At 42.2% G+C, this 13,371-nt stretch overlaps 1 protein-coding gene across 1 annotated transcript in view; it reads right to left on the bottom strand.

Annotated features, from left to right (window-relative positions):
* LOC147029906 (ubiquitin carboxyl-terminal hydrolase 2-like) overlaps positions 1-13,371 on the bottom strand; it is a 66,101-nt gene that overhangs the window by 50,188 nt on the left and 2,542 nt on the right. The window contains exons 4-7 of the mRNA XM_085872144.1: positions 8,263-8,393; positions 7,930-8,070; positions 5,238-5,401; positions 4,673-4,807 (exon numbers count right to left, since the gene is read on the bottom strand). Of these exons, the coding sequence (XP_085728270.1) occupies positions 4,692-4,807; positions 5,238-5,401; positions 7,930-8,070; positions 8,263-8,393 (552 nt within the window). The 3' untranslated portion in view covers positions 4,673-4,691. The remainder of the gene's footprint in view (positions 1-4,672; positions 4,808-5,237; positions 5,402-7,929; positions 8,071-8,262; positions 8,394-13,371) is intronic.

The raw sequence follows: 13,371 nt of genomic DNA, 5'->3' as shown, positions 1-13,371 counted from the left end.
TATATATATGTATATATATATATATATATATATATATATATATATATATATGTATATATATAGGTATATATATATATGTATATATATATATATATATATGTATATATATAGGTATATAAACATATATATATATATATATATATATATATATATATATATATATATATATATATATATATATATATATATATATATATATATATATATATATATCCTGGTGTTGGCGCAGTGGTGAGGGCAGCGCCTTGGGATCCAAAAGGTCCTGAGTTCAATCCCCGTTGAGCCACTGAATTAATACACCAGGGGGTTCACTCAGCCTGTCATCCTTCCAAGGTTGGCGAAATGAGTACCAGTGTACTGGGCCGGTGTATACCCCGGTTAAAATAGGTGTACCATATCCCTGTGTCGTAAGAGGCGACCAGGGTTGCGTCAGGAAGGGCATCCGGCGTAAAACATGTGCCAAATCACTATGCGGATCATACGGATGATCCGCTGTGGCGACCCCGAACGGGACCAGCCGAAAGAAGAAGAAGATATACATATATATATATATATATATATATATATATATATATATATATATACATATTGTGACGTCCACGGGACTTGAACAGTCCAGCCAACGTAGAATGAGCCGAAACGATGGAGGCGGTTTATTTTTTTATTACCCAAAGATGGCGGTTTTAATCGCTCAACCGCAAACGGGACGAGGAAGGTGGCACGAGTCGCTTTTCACTGAGTTAATAATGTTTATTTCTCTAACCAGAAATAATAAGACTCGGCAAGAGGAGGGATCCGGGGCGATTCGACGGGGATGTTGGTGTGGTTTCGGGCGTGGGGAAAACACAAACAATTCCAACGGATATACAAATCTCAAACCCTCTAAGGCGCCAGGTACACACACACACACACACACACACACACACACACACACACACACACACACACACACACACACACACACACACACACACACACACACACAAAACGTAGCTGGTCCTGGTGGTCAGGCTGGCCCGTGGTGTAGACGCAACAGTCCCTGGATTGGCGTCGGACGAGCTGGCGTTGCGCTCGTCAGGGGCAGGAGACACCGTGGTGCTGTCGACCTCCTGGTGTCGGCGCAAGTCCGCTCACAGCCGCCAGGGAGCCAGTTCTGGAGCCAAGTTGCGAGCAGGAGAGGGAAGCAGGTCCGCCCGCCGTTCGACCCCGTACTCCGAGCCAGCAGAACCCCAGAGCCAACCGAAGTGAGGCACGAGGCACAGCAAGGCCACGAGACACGATGAATCCAGGATCGAATCAGCGCAACAAAACAGCACGCCCCAGCACAACAACCTCCACCAAAAACGGTTTTTCTTTATCGATCTTCTTCCTCCCCCCCGCCCCCTTTTCCCCGAACAGAACCTTTTTATCCTCGAGTCCTCGTCACTTCCAATCGAGCCGTTTTATTGGCCCTCCGCCGTCGCCTTCCGCCAATCGTGATCACGGGGCGGAGCCATCCGCAGCACTGTCCTGTGACGTCACGGCAAGGCTCCAGGGAATACTAAAAGGGGTTTACGCAGACACACTTACCCTAACCCGTTTCCCTATCTAATTACGTGACAATTATCATTTTCCCCTTGAAGAAATGGACATTTACTGGACAATTTATCACCACTGAATTGCTACTTATTACATCGAGATCCTGGTACAACTCGAACAGCATGGCATACCTAATTAAACATCCTAATTACCCTTTGAATGCATACCCCCCCCCCCTCAGACGTAACAATATAGATATATACATATATATATGTATATATATATACACATATATGTATATATATATGTATATATATATATATATATATATATATATATATATATATATATATATATATATATATATATATATATATATATATAGATATATATATATATATATATAGATATAGAATATATACACCGGGCGTAGTGGCGTGCGCCTGTAATCCGGCTACTCGGAGGCTTGGGTTGGAGGATCGCTTGAGGACGGGGGCTCTGCACTGGGCAGGGTGTAGAGCAGCCCGGAATCATGGCAAAACCCAAATCCTGATCCCTGTGTTGTAAGAGGCGACCAGGGTTGCGTCAGGAAGGGCATCCGGCGTAAAACCTGTGCCAAATCAGTATGCGGATCATAACGGATGATCCGCTGTGGCGACCCCTAACGGGAGCAGCCGAAAGATGAACAACATATATATATATATATATATATATATATATATACATAAATATATATCTCATCAGGGCTTCCAGGTCTTCAAATTTGCAGCTTGTCCAACTTTCATTGTCTTGTTCATCTCCTCTTCTTTCTTTCAGATCCTATTTGATTGTATGTTCATTGTTATTAACCTCTTCCATCGAAGATGGATGGAGGTTACTGTTTTCACCCCTTTCTGTTTGTTATCTTGCCAAAACGAAGTTTTTGCAAGATATGTTAGACAGCTTGTATGTTTTTTTGGTTTTTTTTGTCTGTAATCACGTATAAAAAATTCTGCAGAGCACAGTTATCATCGGAAATTGTTGTAACTTCGCATATCAGAGGCCTATAGAGGTCCCTTTCAGTGCACAAAATTTTGAAGGTCAAGGTCACTTTGGCGCAAATCAGGGGAGTCGACGAAACCTTTATTTTTTGAGTAATTTTGATCGGATCGTCTTCAAACTTCATGGGAATATAGCTCATGGTCTGGCGCTCAGCTGATTAATTTTTGGTGGCGATTGGCCTTGACCTTCATATGTTTTTTTTTTGTTTGTTTTTTTGTTTTTTTTGGTCTGTAATCACGTATAAATCACTCTGCAGAGCACAGTTATCATTGGAAATTTTTGTCACTTCGCATATCAGAGGCCTATAGAGGTCCCTTTCAGCGCATAAAATTTTGAAGGTCAAGGTCAAAGGTCAAGGTCACTTTGTCACAAATCAGGGGAGTCGACGAAACCCTTATTTTTTGAGTAATTTTGATCGGATCGTCTTCAAACTTCATGGGAATATAGTTCATGGTCTGGCACTCAGCTGATTAACTTTTGGTGGCGATTGGCCTTGACCTTCATGGTTAGCGCCAAAGGTCAAACATATTTGACCCCAAGTTCAAATTTTCAAGTTTTAGGAACCATATCGTGTCGTACCTCAAATTGAACACCTCCATGAGTGCTTTCTAGATATGTCAAGCTTGAGACATTATGACGTCATTTGGTGACGTTATGAGGCAAACGCATATTTTTCATGGTTACTCTGTAGAACGATTCTCATCAGAATCTCTCGTCGGCAGATATTCCTCAAGGAGTCGCTCCTGGTGGATAGCAGCTCTGTTCACCTCAGTGTGACCTTAAAGAAGTCACACGTGGTCACCTTTTGGCAAGATGGTTTATTTGTTTGTTTGTTTGTTTGTTTGTTTGTTTGTGAACAGTATTACGAAAAAACTCCTCGACGGATTTCGACGAAACTTGGTGGGGGGGGGGGGTAGGTCTGGTCCAAGGATCATGCCATTAGATTTTGGACTGGTCCAAAATCCAATATGGCCGCTATGGCGGCCAATTTAAAAAAAATTTTAATTTTTTTTTTTTGCATTTCTACATGTTTTAAGTGATTTCCAACCCCCCCCCCCCCCCCAAAAAAAAATTGTAAGAGAAAAAAAATTATTTGCAACTTTTTTCAACAAAATTTCGATTTCTTTTTTTTGCATTTTTACATGTTATAAGTGATTTCCAACAAAAAAACGCCAAAATTATAATTGCGGCTGATTTTGGAACTTCAGGTGGATATACCCACGGAAAATCAATTTCTGTCTCAAGGAATCTAGTTATGACGAATGAATTGAGTATGTAAAAGTTAAAAGTAAAAGGGAAAGTTGCAAACTTTAACTCTGTGAGCACTGTTGACGTCAAACTGAATGAATAGGATATCAGGTTCACTTGATTGACCAAGCAGTATTGGCGGTGGAGGTTTTGCACTCTTCCGAGTGCTCCCCCTCAAGTTAAATGACTTGTTTTAAACATGAAAATAAACCTTTTTGGGATAAAAAATAAGGAGTGTCTGAAGGAAAGAAAACAGAAGCAGAAATGGACAAAGACAAAGGAGTGTCACCGATCTTCCCACATGCAATGCAAGTAATCTTCGATACAAACTGGTCCAGAAATACGTCATTAACGATTGAATCCTCCACGACCTCGTGAGGGAACAATATTTGATGTTGCACCACACTATGAAATGGACATTGGCTGCAGGGGTGGTCTTTGTGAGACCAGCAATTGGGTAAAGTTCTTGAAGCCATTGAAGAAATGGCTGAAGATTGTGTAAGATTTGGACCTGATTTTAACTTAAGAAGGCAAAGGAGAGAATAGTGAATCATCTGTGAGTAACTTCATGACTCATGAAGTAGAAACCAGATCAAAAGGAGCCCAGAAAAGTTTTGCTTCAATCTCTTTGAAAATATATTTTCACACAAAATGCCATTCTCATGTTCAGCACCTCAATCTGGCTCATCGAGCCTTGGATCCCAGATTCAAACACCTCGTCCTGTGCTGTTTTGTCTCTTATCTACGATTGATAATCTACGATTATCTACGAAATGCAATATCTGAACAATATCCACCATGAGGCTGAGACAATGTAGAAAAAGCTTAACTTTTGTGTCAGTGATATTCTAAGAGGTTCCTTTACCTGTACCTGCCTTGCTGTGTTATGGCTGGGTAGAAGATGTTTGGCAGTATTGGTAGAACAGCACGTATGCCTCATTTGTGCAAACTTCATTTTCATTGATCTCCTTCACTTTGTGGTCGTCAAACATCCTCCATCCTGTCCAACACACAAACATATTAAGGCTCAGCAAGTTCGACGTTTCAGCAATGGAGTGGTGTTCAATGGTTGAAGGACAAAGTAGAGGGAGACTTTGGCAAATGAGGGATGTGAGGAGAAATGAGGGGTCGGGGACAAGATGGACGGGGTGGACAAGATGGATACAGAAGCACACTCTCAAGATGGATACAGAAGCACACTCTCAAGATGGAGAAATTGGAAAAATTTGGAAGGAGGTGGTGTTGGGAGTTGGAGGGTGGAGTGAATGAGTTAGTAAAGAGAGTTTGAAAGCTTATGTTCACAGCAAAATAATCGAGCAGTGAACAAATGGGAAGTGAGGTTTGGGGGACGGAGTAAGAGTAGCAAATTTAATGAGCACAACGTACACACTCAAATAAATGAATACACCCAATTGGCCTTCCTGACATACCGGTGTGGTTCCCCTTTGTTGTGCTTCTTTGTGGTAGCTGCGCCATACTCGTATAATGGTTGAAGGGAGAGGACTCATGATGATTGATAACAGCATATAGATCATAGGTCGTGTCTGTGCTGCTCTCTTGACTATCCAGACAATTTGCTGTGAGGTCAAGGTCACTTTGGGAGGTTGGGGGAAGGAGGGGAGTGGATGGGGTGAATGTTAATTTCATTGCATGTCAATTAAATCAAAATTGAAACCTGAAACAAGAATTTATGCATATTTCTGCAAAAGGAAATTATAGGTGATGTAAGTTGAGAGAATTTCAATGAAAACAGTATTGTGATGAGAGTAGTTACAAAATTAAGCCAATAGCTCATTGCACAGTGTTGGTGATGAGATATTCGTGGTTCGGATGTGGCATGCTTCTGTGTGTTATCAGTTCTCGCAGGGGTGCAGCACTGTCGCTGATGCCGTGCCCCCTGTATGTGAGAACAGGAATTTGTAACATGTTTGGGGTGCCTGCAATGAGGGTCAGCGTTCGTCCTTTGGGGGCCCCATGCAAAACGCAATAATGACCCAGTGAGGTCCCCGTGAGCCCTGTCAATCTGTCATCACATTAAAATATGCATTTTAGCATCCGTCTGTCTGACGTTGATTTATTCACTCGTTACTTCTGGAATCTCAACCAATTAAACTTGCCAAGTGGATGACGGGTCATAAAGAAAGGTTGTGACAACTTCATGTGTCCGCCTCACCAGGAGTTGGGCGATGTAAATTATCTTTGTGAATGTGTACCATGTCGTGCCGTTCCCATTGATGGTGGGAGAGGGTATTATGAGTGCCGTTTCAGAAGCCTCAATTATATCACGAGTAAGAAAAACAACAACAATAGTGCAATAATTCGCAGTCATAAAAAGAATAATGGGATCCCCCAAAGCTGCTTCTGTAAATATATTTCTCATTATTTTTTGTGGTTATAACAACTGTAACCCCTCATCTCACCGGCAGCCATAAACACAAACTCACCAAAAAGCCGATCGATGGGAGAGTTCCATGACCAATCAGCTTGCCTCGCCAGCCGTTCATTATCTCCCGTTCCTTTTATTGGAGTGCTTGCTTGAGTGCTTAAGCCACTTCGCAAGTGCTCTACAACCTGATTGGTAACTGAACACACCCCAGCACATGTGCTCGACCGAGAACCCTTCTTCTTGTTCTGTCGATTGTGTGATGTAAAAAGTTAATTTTGGGTGATTTGTTCCCTTTTCCCCTTCTGTTGAGCTATTTTTCGCTTTGCAGCACCGCTGTGATCGTTTTGTTTCATCCTTGGGACAGCTGCTCTGATTTTAAAAACCACAACATTCTGTCATGCTCATGTGCCCATTTACTCATGAGGGGGTGTTTTGTGATCATACAGTAAATTGTCGTGTGGATTTGCTCAACAATATGAACATGTATTAATTTTTGTTGTTGTTGTATACCTTGTTGAGGCTTGAATGGGAGCTAACACACAACGCCCAGCAAGGGGGGCATGAGACAAGAGGGGTGGGAGAGGGAAGGACAAAACAGTGGGGAACAGAGACATTAGGAGATCTGTGTAAGTGAGAGGGATGTGGCGGGGAACACGTGGTATACAAGATGGACATTACAGGGACTTTCAGGAAGGAAAGCAGGGAATTTGAAGGAGGTGGGTTTTGGGTGGATGAACGGGGGTAGAAAAGATCGTGGTTTTGGATGGGGGGAGATAAGAGGTGGTGGTGAACAGCTGTTTTGAATGCCAGAATGGGGTTGCTGGTAGACGTTGAGCTCCCTGTGGAAATATGGTGGGGACAAATCGCAGACACAGCGGGGCGGGGGGTCGGGGGGGGGGCGAGACCGGAGAGGAGATGGTAGAAGACAGAAAGACCACTGACTTGCCGAAGCAGAAGTGGATACTTTCAGTCCTGGGATGACTCCATTCCACCTATTAAAGCTGAAACCTTCCTACATCGCTCACTCGGCACTGCTGCATCATCAAAAGACATGTGTGAACACTGTGGGGAAGCACAATAAGTCTCTCTCAAACACTGCCTGTTGCTAGCAAATTCCACCCGATCAATATTTAGTTTTTAAGAATATGTGTAACATTAAGAATTACACAAATTTTATTGTGGTTATTGTTGCATTTGTGAACATTAAACGTCGTTTTTATTCCATTTAACCTGCCTTCTCTACGACTACTACGAACCCTACCCCCCAATTTTGTCATCGTCCTATTTCATTAAACATCAGGGAAATTTTTTTATCGATTCATGATGTGACACTGCTTTCTTTCGTTGAGATGGACTGATGGGGCATTCTCTTTGCACTGTTTATTACCACTCACAAGTTGACATGTTTTGTGGGCAAAGTGAGATCCCACCCATGGGGACCCCATACAATTGCATGCGTTGCACACCCCGAACGCCGCTTCTGCTGGAAATAGCTCGCTCACTCTTCACTAAGGACACCATGGGATTTTTAACATCCACCAACAAATGCCAGGGACGGGACACCCGGTTTAACATCTGTCCGAGGGACGACACACACACTGATAAATCGCTCTGCCTGTGAAACAACACGATGACAATTTATAGCTTGGTCCAGATTCGAACCCAGGCAAGACAACTCAGAGGCAAGTGTATGTGCCTGTTGACTATCCTGCCAGCCCTGGAGATGAGGTGCTCACCTTATGGGAAAGTCCACATGATTTTCAAGTTTCGTTCCATCATACAGGAACCGTTTAAACTGAATGATCAGCACTTCGGGTAGATGGCTGATCGAGACTTGCATAAACGCCACTCTATTCATCTTGCACTGTGGGCAAAACCTGGTCGGTCGAAGGAGTGAAGGTTCACAAAAGGAAGAATTCACAAAAAAAATCAAACAAGGGGAAGAGGTAAACAGAAACATGATATTTCACGTGTTATGATGCTGTGTCAAACTGAAACACTGAGAGAGAATGATGATCATGTGGTCATTAAACATTTGACCAGAGAGTTCTGTTCTTTTCCTGCCTTACCACATTGCATCTTCATCGAGCTTCTCTGGTGCAGTGAATTTGAAAAGACATTCCGATAGGGTCGTGCTGGTGTTGGGGTCTAATGGCAATGCCAATTGCAGGTACTTGAAGGGTTCGCAGTTGATCGACACCTGAAATATATCGCATTCACAAAATGAGATCATTGATGCAACAAAGGCTTCGAGAAAGATGATTGAGGAGAAGACAACAGGGGTGAAAAGAGAAAGAAAAAGGAGGGGTTTCCCTTCTGATGTCACAACGTAAACACTTGGCTCATGGGGTATGAAACCCTGGTTCAAATCCCATCTACCATATCAAGGAATAATAAGGAAACTGGAGCAGGAAGAGACCATTCGGCCCATCATGCCTGCAACACATCAACACCACACCAAATATATCCATCAAAACGAGGTAATTTAATTGGGGGAATGAGAGAAGGAGTGTGAGATGGGGGAGGGGGGGAGGGTGGGGGCAATTTGGCACAATCAGAGATATTCCAAGGGTGCTAAAATAAAAAAATATATGGGCAATACCCCTGGGTACTCAACTGATTGGATAATGATAATGAGGAGGAAGTCAACATGGGACGGAATTAGCAAAATGAAAAAAACAAAGTGGTTTCAAATACCTATTTTAGGGAGCAATTCCCACCCCCAACCCAACCCTCAGGTCTTTCTGTGGACCCCCTCAGACCCAAAATGTTTTTTTTATGCCATGAACAATCTTTGGTACATCACGGGTGATGAAGGTTGTTGTCTCGTTTCATCGGCATTGCATGTCGAGTTTCTGAGAAGAAAGCAAATACCTATTTTGGGGTACAACCCCCCCCCCCCGTCGACCACCTTCTGGCCTGATGTTTAGGTCATCTCGATAGACCAAATGTCTGTCCGTCCGTACGTCCGTCAGCAATTTTTCTTTCCGATCTTGATGAAACTTAGTATGTGGGTAGAGGTCGATGAGTGTTGCACAACGATAGAACTTTTGTCTGGGTTCAAGGTGAGGGACGAGGTCACAAGGTCACGTAACTTATAAAAATCGCCATTTTCAAAACCTATCGAGTCTGCCATTCTACAAGATATTCGGCAACTGTTTATTGATTATGATAGTAAAAAATATTATCTTGTATCTAACCGGACAGATTTTTGAATTTCCTTCCCGTTTGATCGTCACGTGATCTGGAAGATGGCCAAAAACGCCGATGCGATTCGCAAAGAAGGAAGGAAGGAGAAATGAAATATAAATATAAAACACATTTTTAGCCTTTTATATTTGTACATTTTCCGCCGAAGGTGCAAAAGCTTCAAAATCCAAAATGTAAACGTCGGTATTTATTTTCAAAATATAATTTCGTGCGCGCGTGCCAAAATGCCGAGTCGTCTTTAACCAAACTGCGAAGTAGAACTGCGCAGTAGTCCGGTCATGGCGTCTGAGCAGTGGCCAGCGTGGTTCAGATTGACTGTGGTTTCTGGGGCGAAGGTGATTGTTAAGAAGTATGTCGGCGGTATAAATTCGAGTCACTGTATTGGTGATTTAATCACGCAACATCTTGACAACGAATATTCTGGCCAAACGATTGCATCAATAAAGTGCATCAGCAGGGATAATTCGCAGGCTCCTCTCGATCGTGCCGATATCTAACATAATCACCGGCGGACCTCGGGCTGCAAGCTGTGGGGCGAGGCCACTGATCCCGGATGAGGGGATAAGTGATAAATTATGCTACATGCTTCGGGCTTTCTGATTAATATATCAATGAGTAAATTCCATAATTAATGAATTAATAATGAATGAATCTGGCATACAAAATGTTTTTTCATACCTGACATGTTACTTTGTGCAGTGTCACGAAACTTCTGTGGAATTAATAATTAATGAATTTGCGAGTTCTAACGATTTTTCAAACCTCAATATCTCGAAAATACTTGACCAATTTTTATTCTGAAAGTTGCATTACAACCAGCGAAGAATAATCTACAAGATTATCATAATCTCTGAGAGCTAAGCCTATTTTTTCGTTTTTTTTCTACAACCGGAAGTGAAATGTCTGGACGGACCGGAAAACCACGTATTGCACTTACTGGTGATTCTGATGTGTTGATCCGGGTACTAAATGAACAATACATATTTATTAATTATGTCATTAGTAGTATTATCCGAGTATCTCTGTGAACAATTTCAATCAAAACGGTTAGTTTGGACTGTTTCGTAGTTAGCTGAACTGAACATTGAGAACTTGTGGTATTATAGAGATGACCGTCACCCCCACACGGGGGTAATTTTTTTTGTTATTATCCCCCGCCAACCAACGAAGTTGGTGGGGGGTATTGAAATGGGTTTCGTACGTCCGTCCGTCCGTCACATTTCGTTTCCGGTGCTTAACTACAAATCCCCTCAAGATATATTTAGGAAATTTGGTACACATATCAAGTAAGTGGTGAACTGGTGCCTTTTGATATTTAGAGATTTCCCCCAAAAAATTTCTCTTACTTTCCATGGAAACAAGTTGGGTATTAAGAAATAATTGAGGTTAACCTTTGTTTCCAGAGCAGAGTTGCAAAACTATTAACTATTTCTTGATGAAATTTGGTACACACATCAAGAATAAATTGAACTGGTGCCTTTTGCTACTTGTCCTCATTTACTATGGCGGGGGATATCGAAGACTCTGTCTTCAACGGATGCGAGTTATTTTTTTAATGCTGTGAACAAATTTTGATTCCTATCGGGTGATGAAATTTGTGGTGAAGTTTCATCAAAATCATCTGTGTAGTTTCAGAGAAGTTGTAGGTGTTGATGGATGGATGATGCGCCATCCCATAAGCTCCCTGGAACTCCGTTCCAGGTGAGCTAAAAATGGGGAATTATTTTTATTTTAATAAAACTGTATTTTTATTTTTAAATTTTTAGCTCCGTCGCGTTGCGAACGCTGGCTCGAAGAGAGCTCCGCGTTCTTATTCTTTTTGTTCTTCTTCTTCTTCTTGTTCTTCTTCTTCTGGTGAAGACAAAACCTTTCTGACGCGGCTCTTGGACACATTCGTCCTTTGTGTAATTTAATTTTATCTCCAAAAACCTAACTTGGAAGAGGACAACTTGAGTTCATTTTGCAAGGCTCACAACAAGAATGTGTCCAATCTTTGGCAGGCCAGAATATATCACCTGGGAAACCTGAAGGTCAAACTGTCCAACCTGTCTCCTTTTTGACAGCTCAAGTCGTATCCTGTTAAGTCTGTCTCTCGTGGGTACTCCCACTCCTGGTGAGTAATGTCCTTTCTATTTTCAAGCAGCGTTGTCTGTGATCATCAGTTTGAATTTCATCCTGACCACTTGACGTTGGATTGACTGCTGTTTCTCAAAACGTTTGACATTGTTTCCCTGACTCAAGCAAGAGTTCAAACAAACCTGTGTCTGGACATATCACAGAAGTTTGACACTCAGAATGTCATGATAAGCTTGCCACACCTTTTCTTGTTGAATACAAGGCCAACGTTCCTGGCTTTCTAAATTTCTTCACTCACACCATCAGCACACAACTTTGAACCGAACACTTCCTTTTATCATCCAGTGGATGAACTGCACCAAAACAGCAATTTTGGGCCCAGTCCTGTTCCTCTAATATTTAAATGACCTCTGATTTTCTGGTAAAAACCCTGTTTTCCTCTTTCTGACTGTGACTCTAAATTCTGCTGTGCAATTCCAACAACACCAATGGGATGATAGTCGTAACTTCCCTTTCTTTTCTGCCTGGTGTTGGCTTCATGGTGAGTGTGGCAGGCTTTGGATCCGAGGGTCCTGAGTTCAAATCCCGCTCTGCTGTTGAATTAATACAAGGTGGGGTTAACTCGACCTGTCATCCTTCCAAGGTCAGCAAAATGAGTGCCAGCATGCTGGTATAGTGTCGGAGTGGTGACCCGTCCAGGATTGTGCCCAATAGCGAAGGAGACTGCTGAAGCAGCACCAACGCTCTGCACAGAGTAGGGTCCCAATCTTCTCCACCTCCTCCTCCTCCTCCTTTCTTCTGATCTTGAAAGGGTTAGATGCTGGTCTCACCCTCAAAATATCCCTTTCAATCCGTTCAAATCTCACACTTTCAACCTGTCACTCTGGAAGACTCGTCAACTGAACACACCTATTTCCATGGTAAACCACTGGAAGATGTTCAGGCTCGAGCTTTTCAGCTCAATCATGATCCATGACGTTATCATCTCCTGGACGACCACCTGCACCGATGTCAGCTTTTCTCAAAAACTTGATGAAAGGTGAAATCACAGTGACGGCTCATACTTAATTACAGTTTTGGAATTGGTGAAAGGAATTTTATTCTGCAAGCTTGGTGGTGGCTAAGAAGTAAAGTTGGTTGGGTTTGGCTTAAGACTTTAAGGTCCTGAGTTCAAGCCATGACAAGATATTTTGTCATGACAAAAATCATGTGACAACCCCTGTTGTTTCAGTAATTTCACTTTGTGGAATTAAATGGCTAGCCCATATTTATTTACAACTAAAATGGCCACCAGTCGGTCATCTTGGATCTGATCTCGGAAAAAAATATTGACATGCATATGAAAGCCACCATTCGTTCTCTGCTTACCAAGTTTGAAAAAGATCGGTAAATGCATGTTGGAGAAATGGTTAAGGATGTGTTTGATACCAGGTTGTTTTTTTCAACTAAAATGGCCACCAGTCCATCAGTCGGCCATCTTTGACCACATCACAAAATAAAATGAGGTGCGTGTGTATGCCATCATGTGCTCTGCTTGTGCCAAGTTTAACAAAATTGGACCATGCATGTCTGAGAAATGGTTGGGGACACATTTAAGGAACAAACGCCAGTCGGCCATCTTGAATATTATCTCAAATAAAAAAATGATGTTCATATACAAGCCGTCATTCCTTTGCTGCTTGCCAGGTTTGAACAACATCGGTAAATGCATGTCCGAGAAATGATTGAGGACGTGTTCAACATCGGGTTTTTACAACTAAAATGGCCAACAGTTCTTTCCATCTTTGATCGCATCACATTACAAAATCATGTGCTTATGCAAAACATCATGTGTTGTCTTTCTGCCAAGTACGAATAAAATCGTTAGATACATGTCCGAGATATGGTTGCGG

This window comes from Eptatretus burgeri, chromosome 3 (genome assembly GCF_056783735.1).
Source record: "Eptatretus burgeri isolate ZD-2024b chromosome 3, Ebu_testis_v1, whole genome shotgun sequence".
NCBI lineage: Eukaryota > Metazoa > Chordata > Myxini > Myxiniformes > Myxinidae > Eptatretus > Eptatretus burgeri.
Note: the sequence above shows the minus strand (reverse complement) of the source record. Positions and strands in the feature narration are given on the sequence as shown.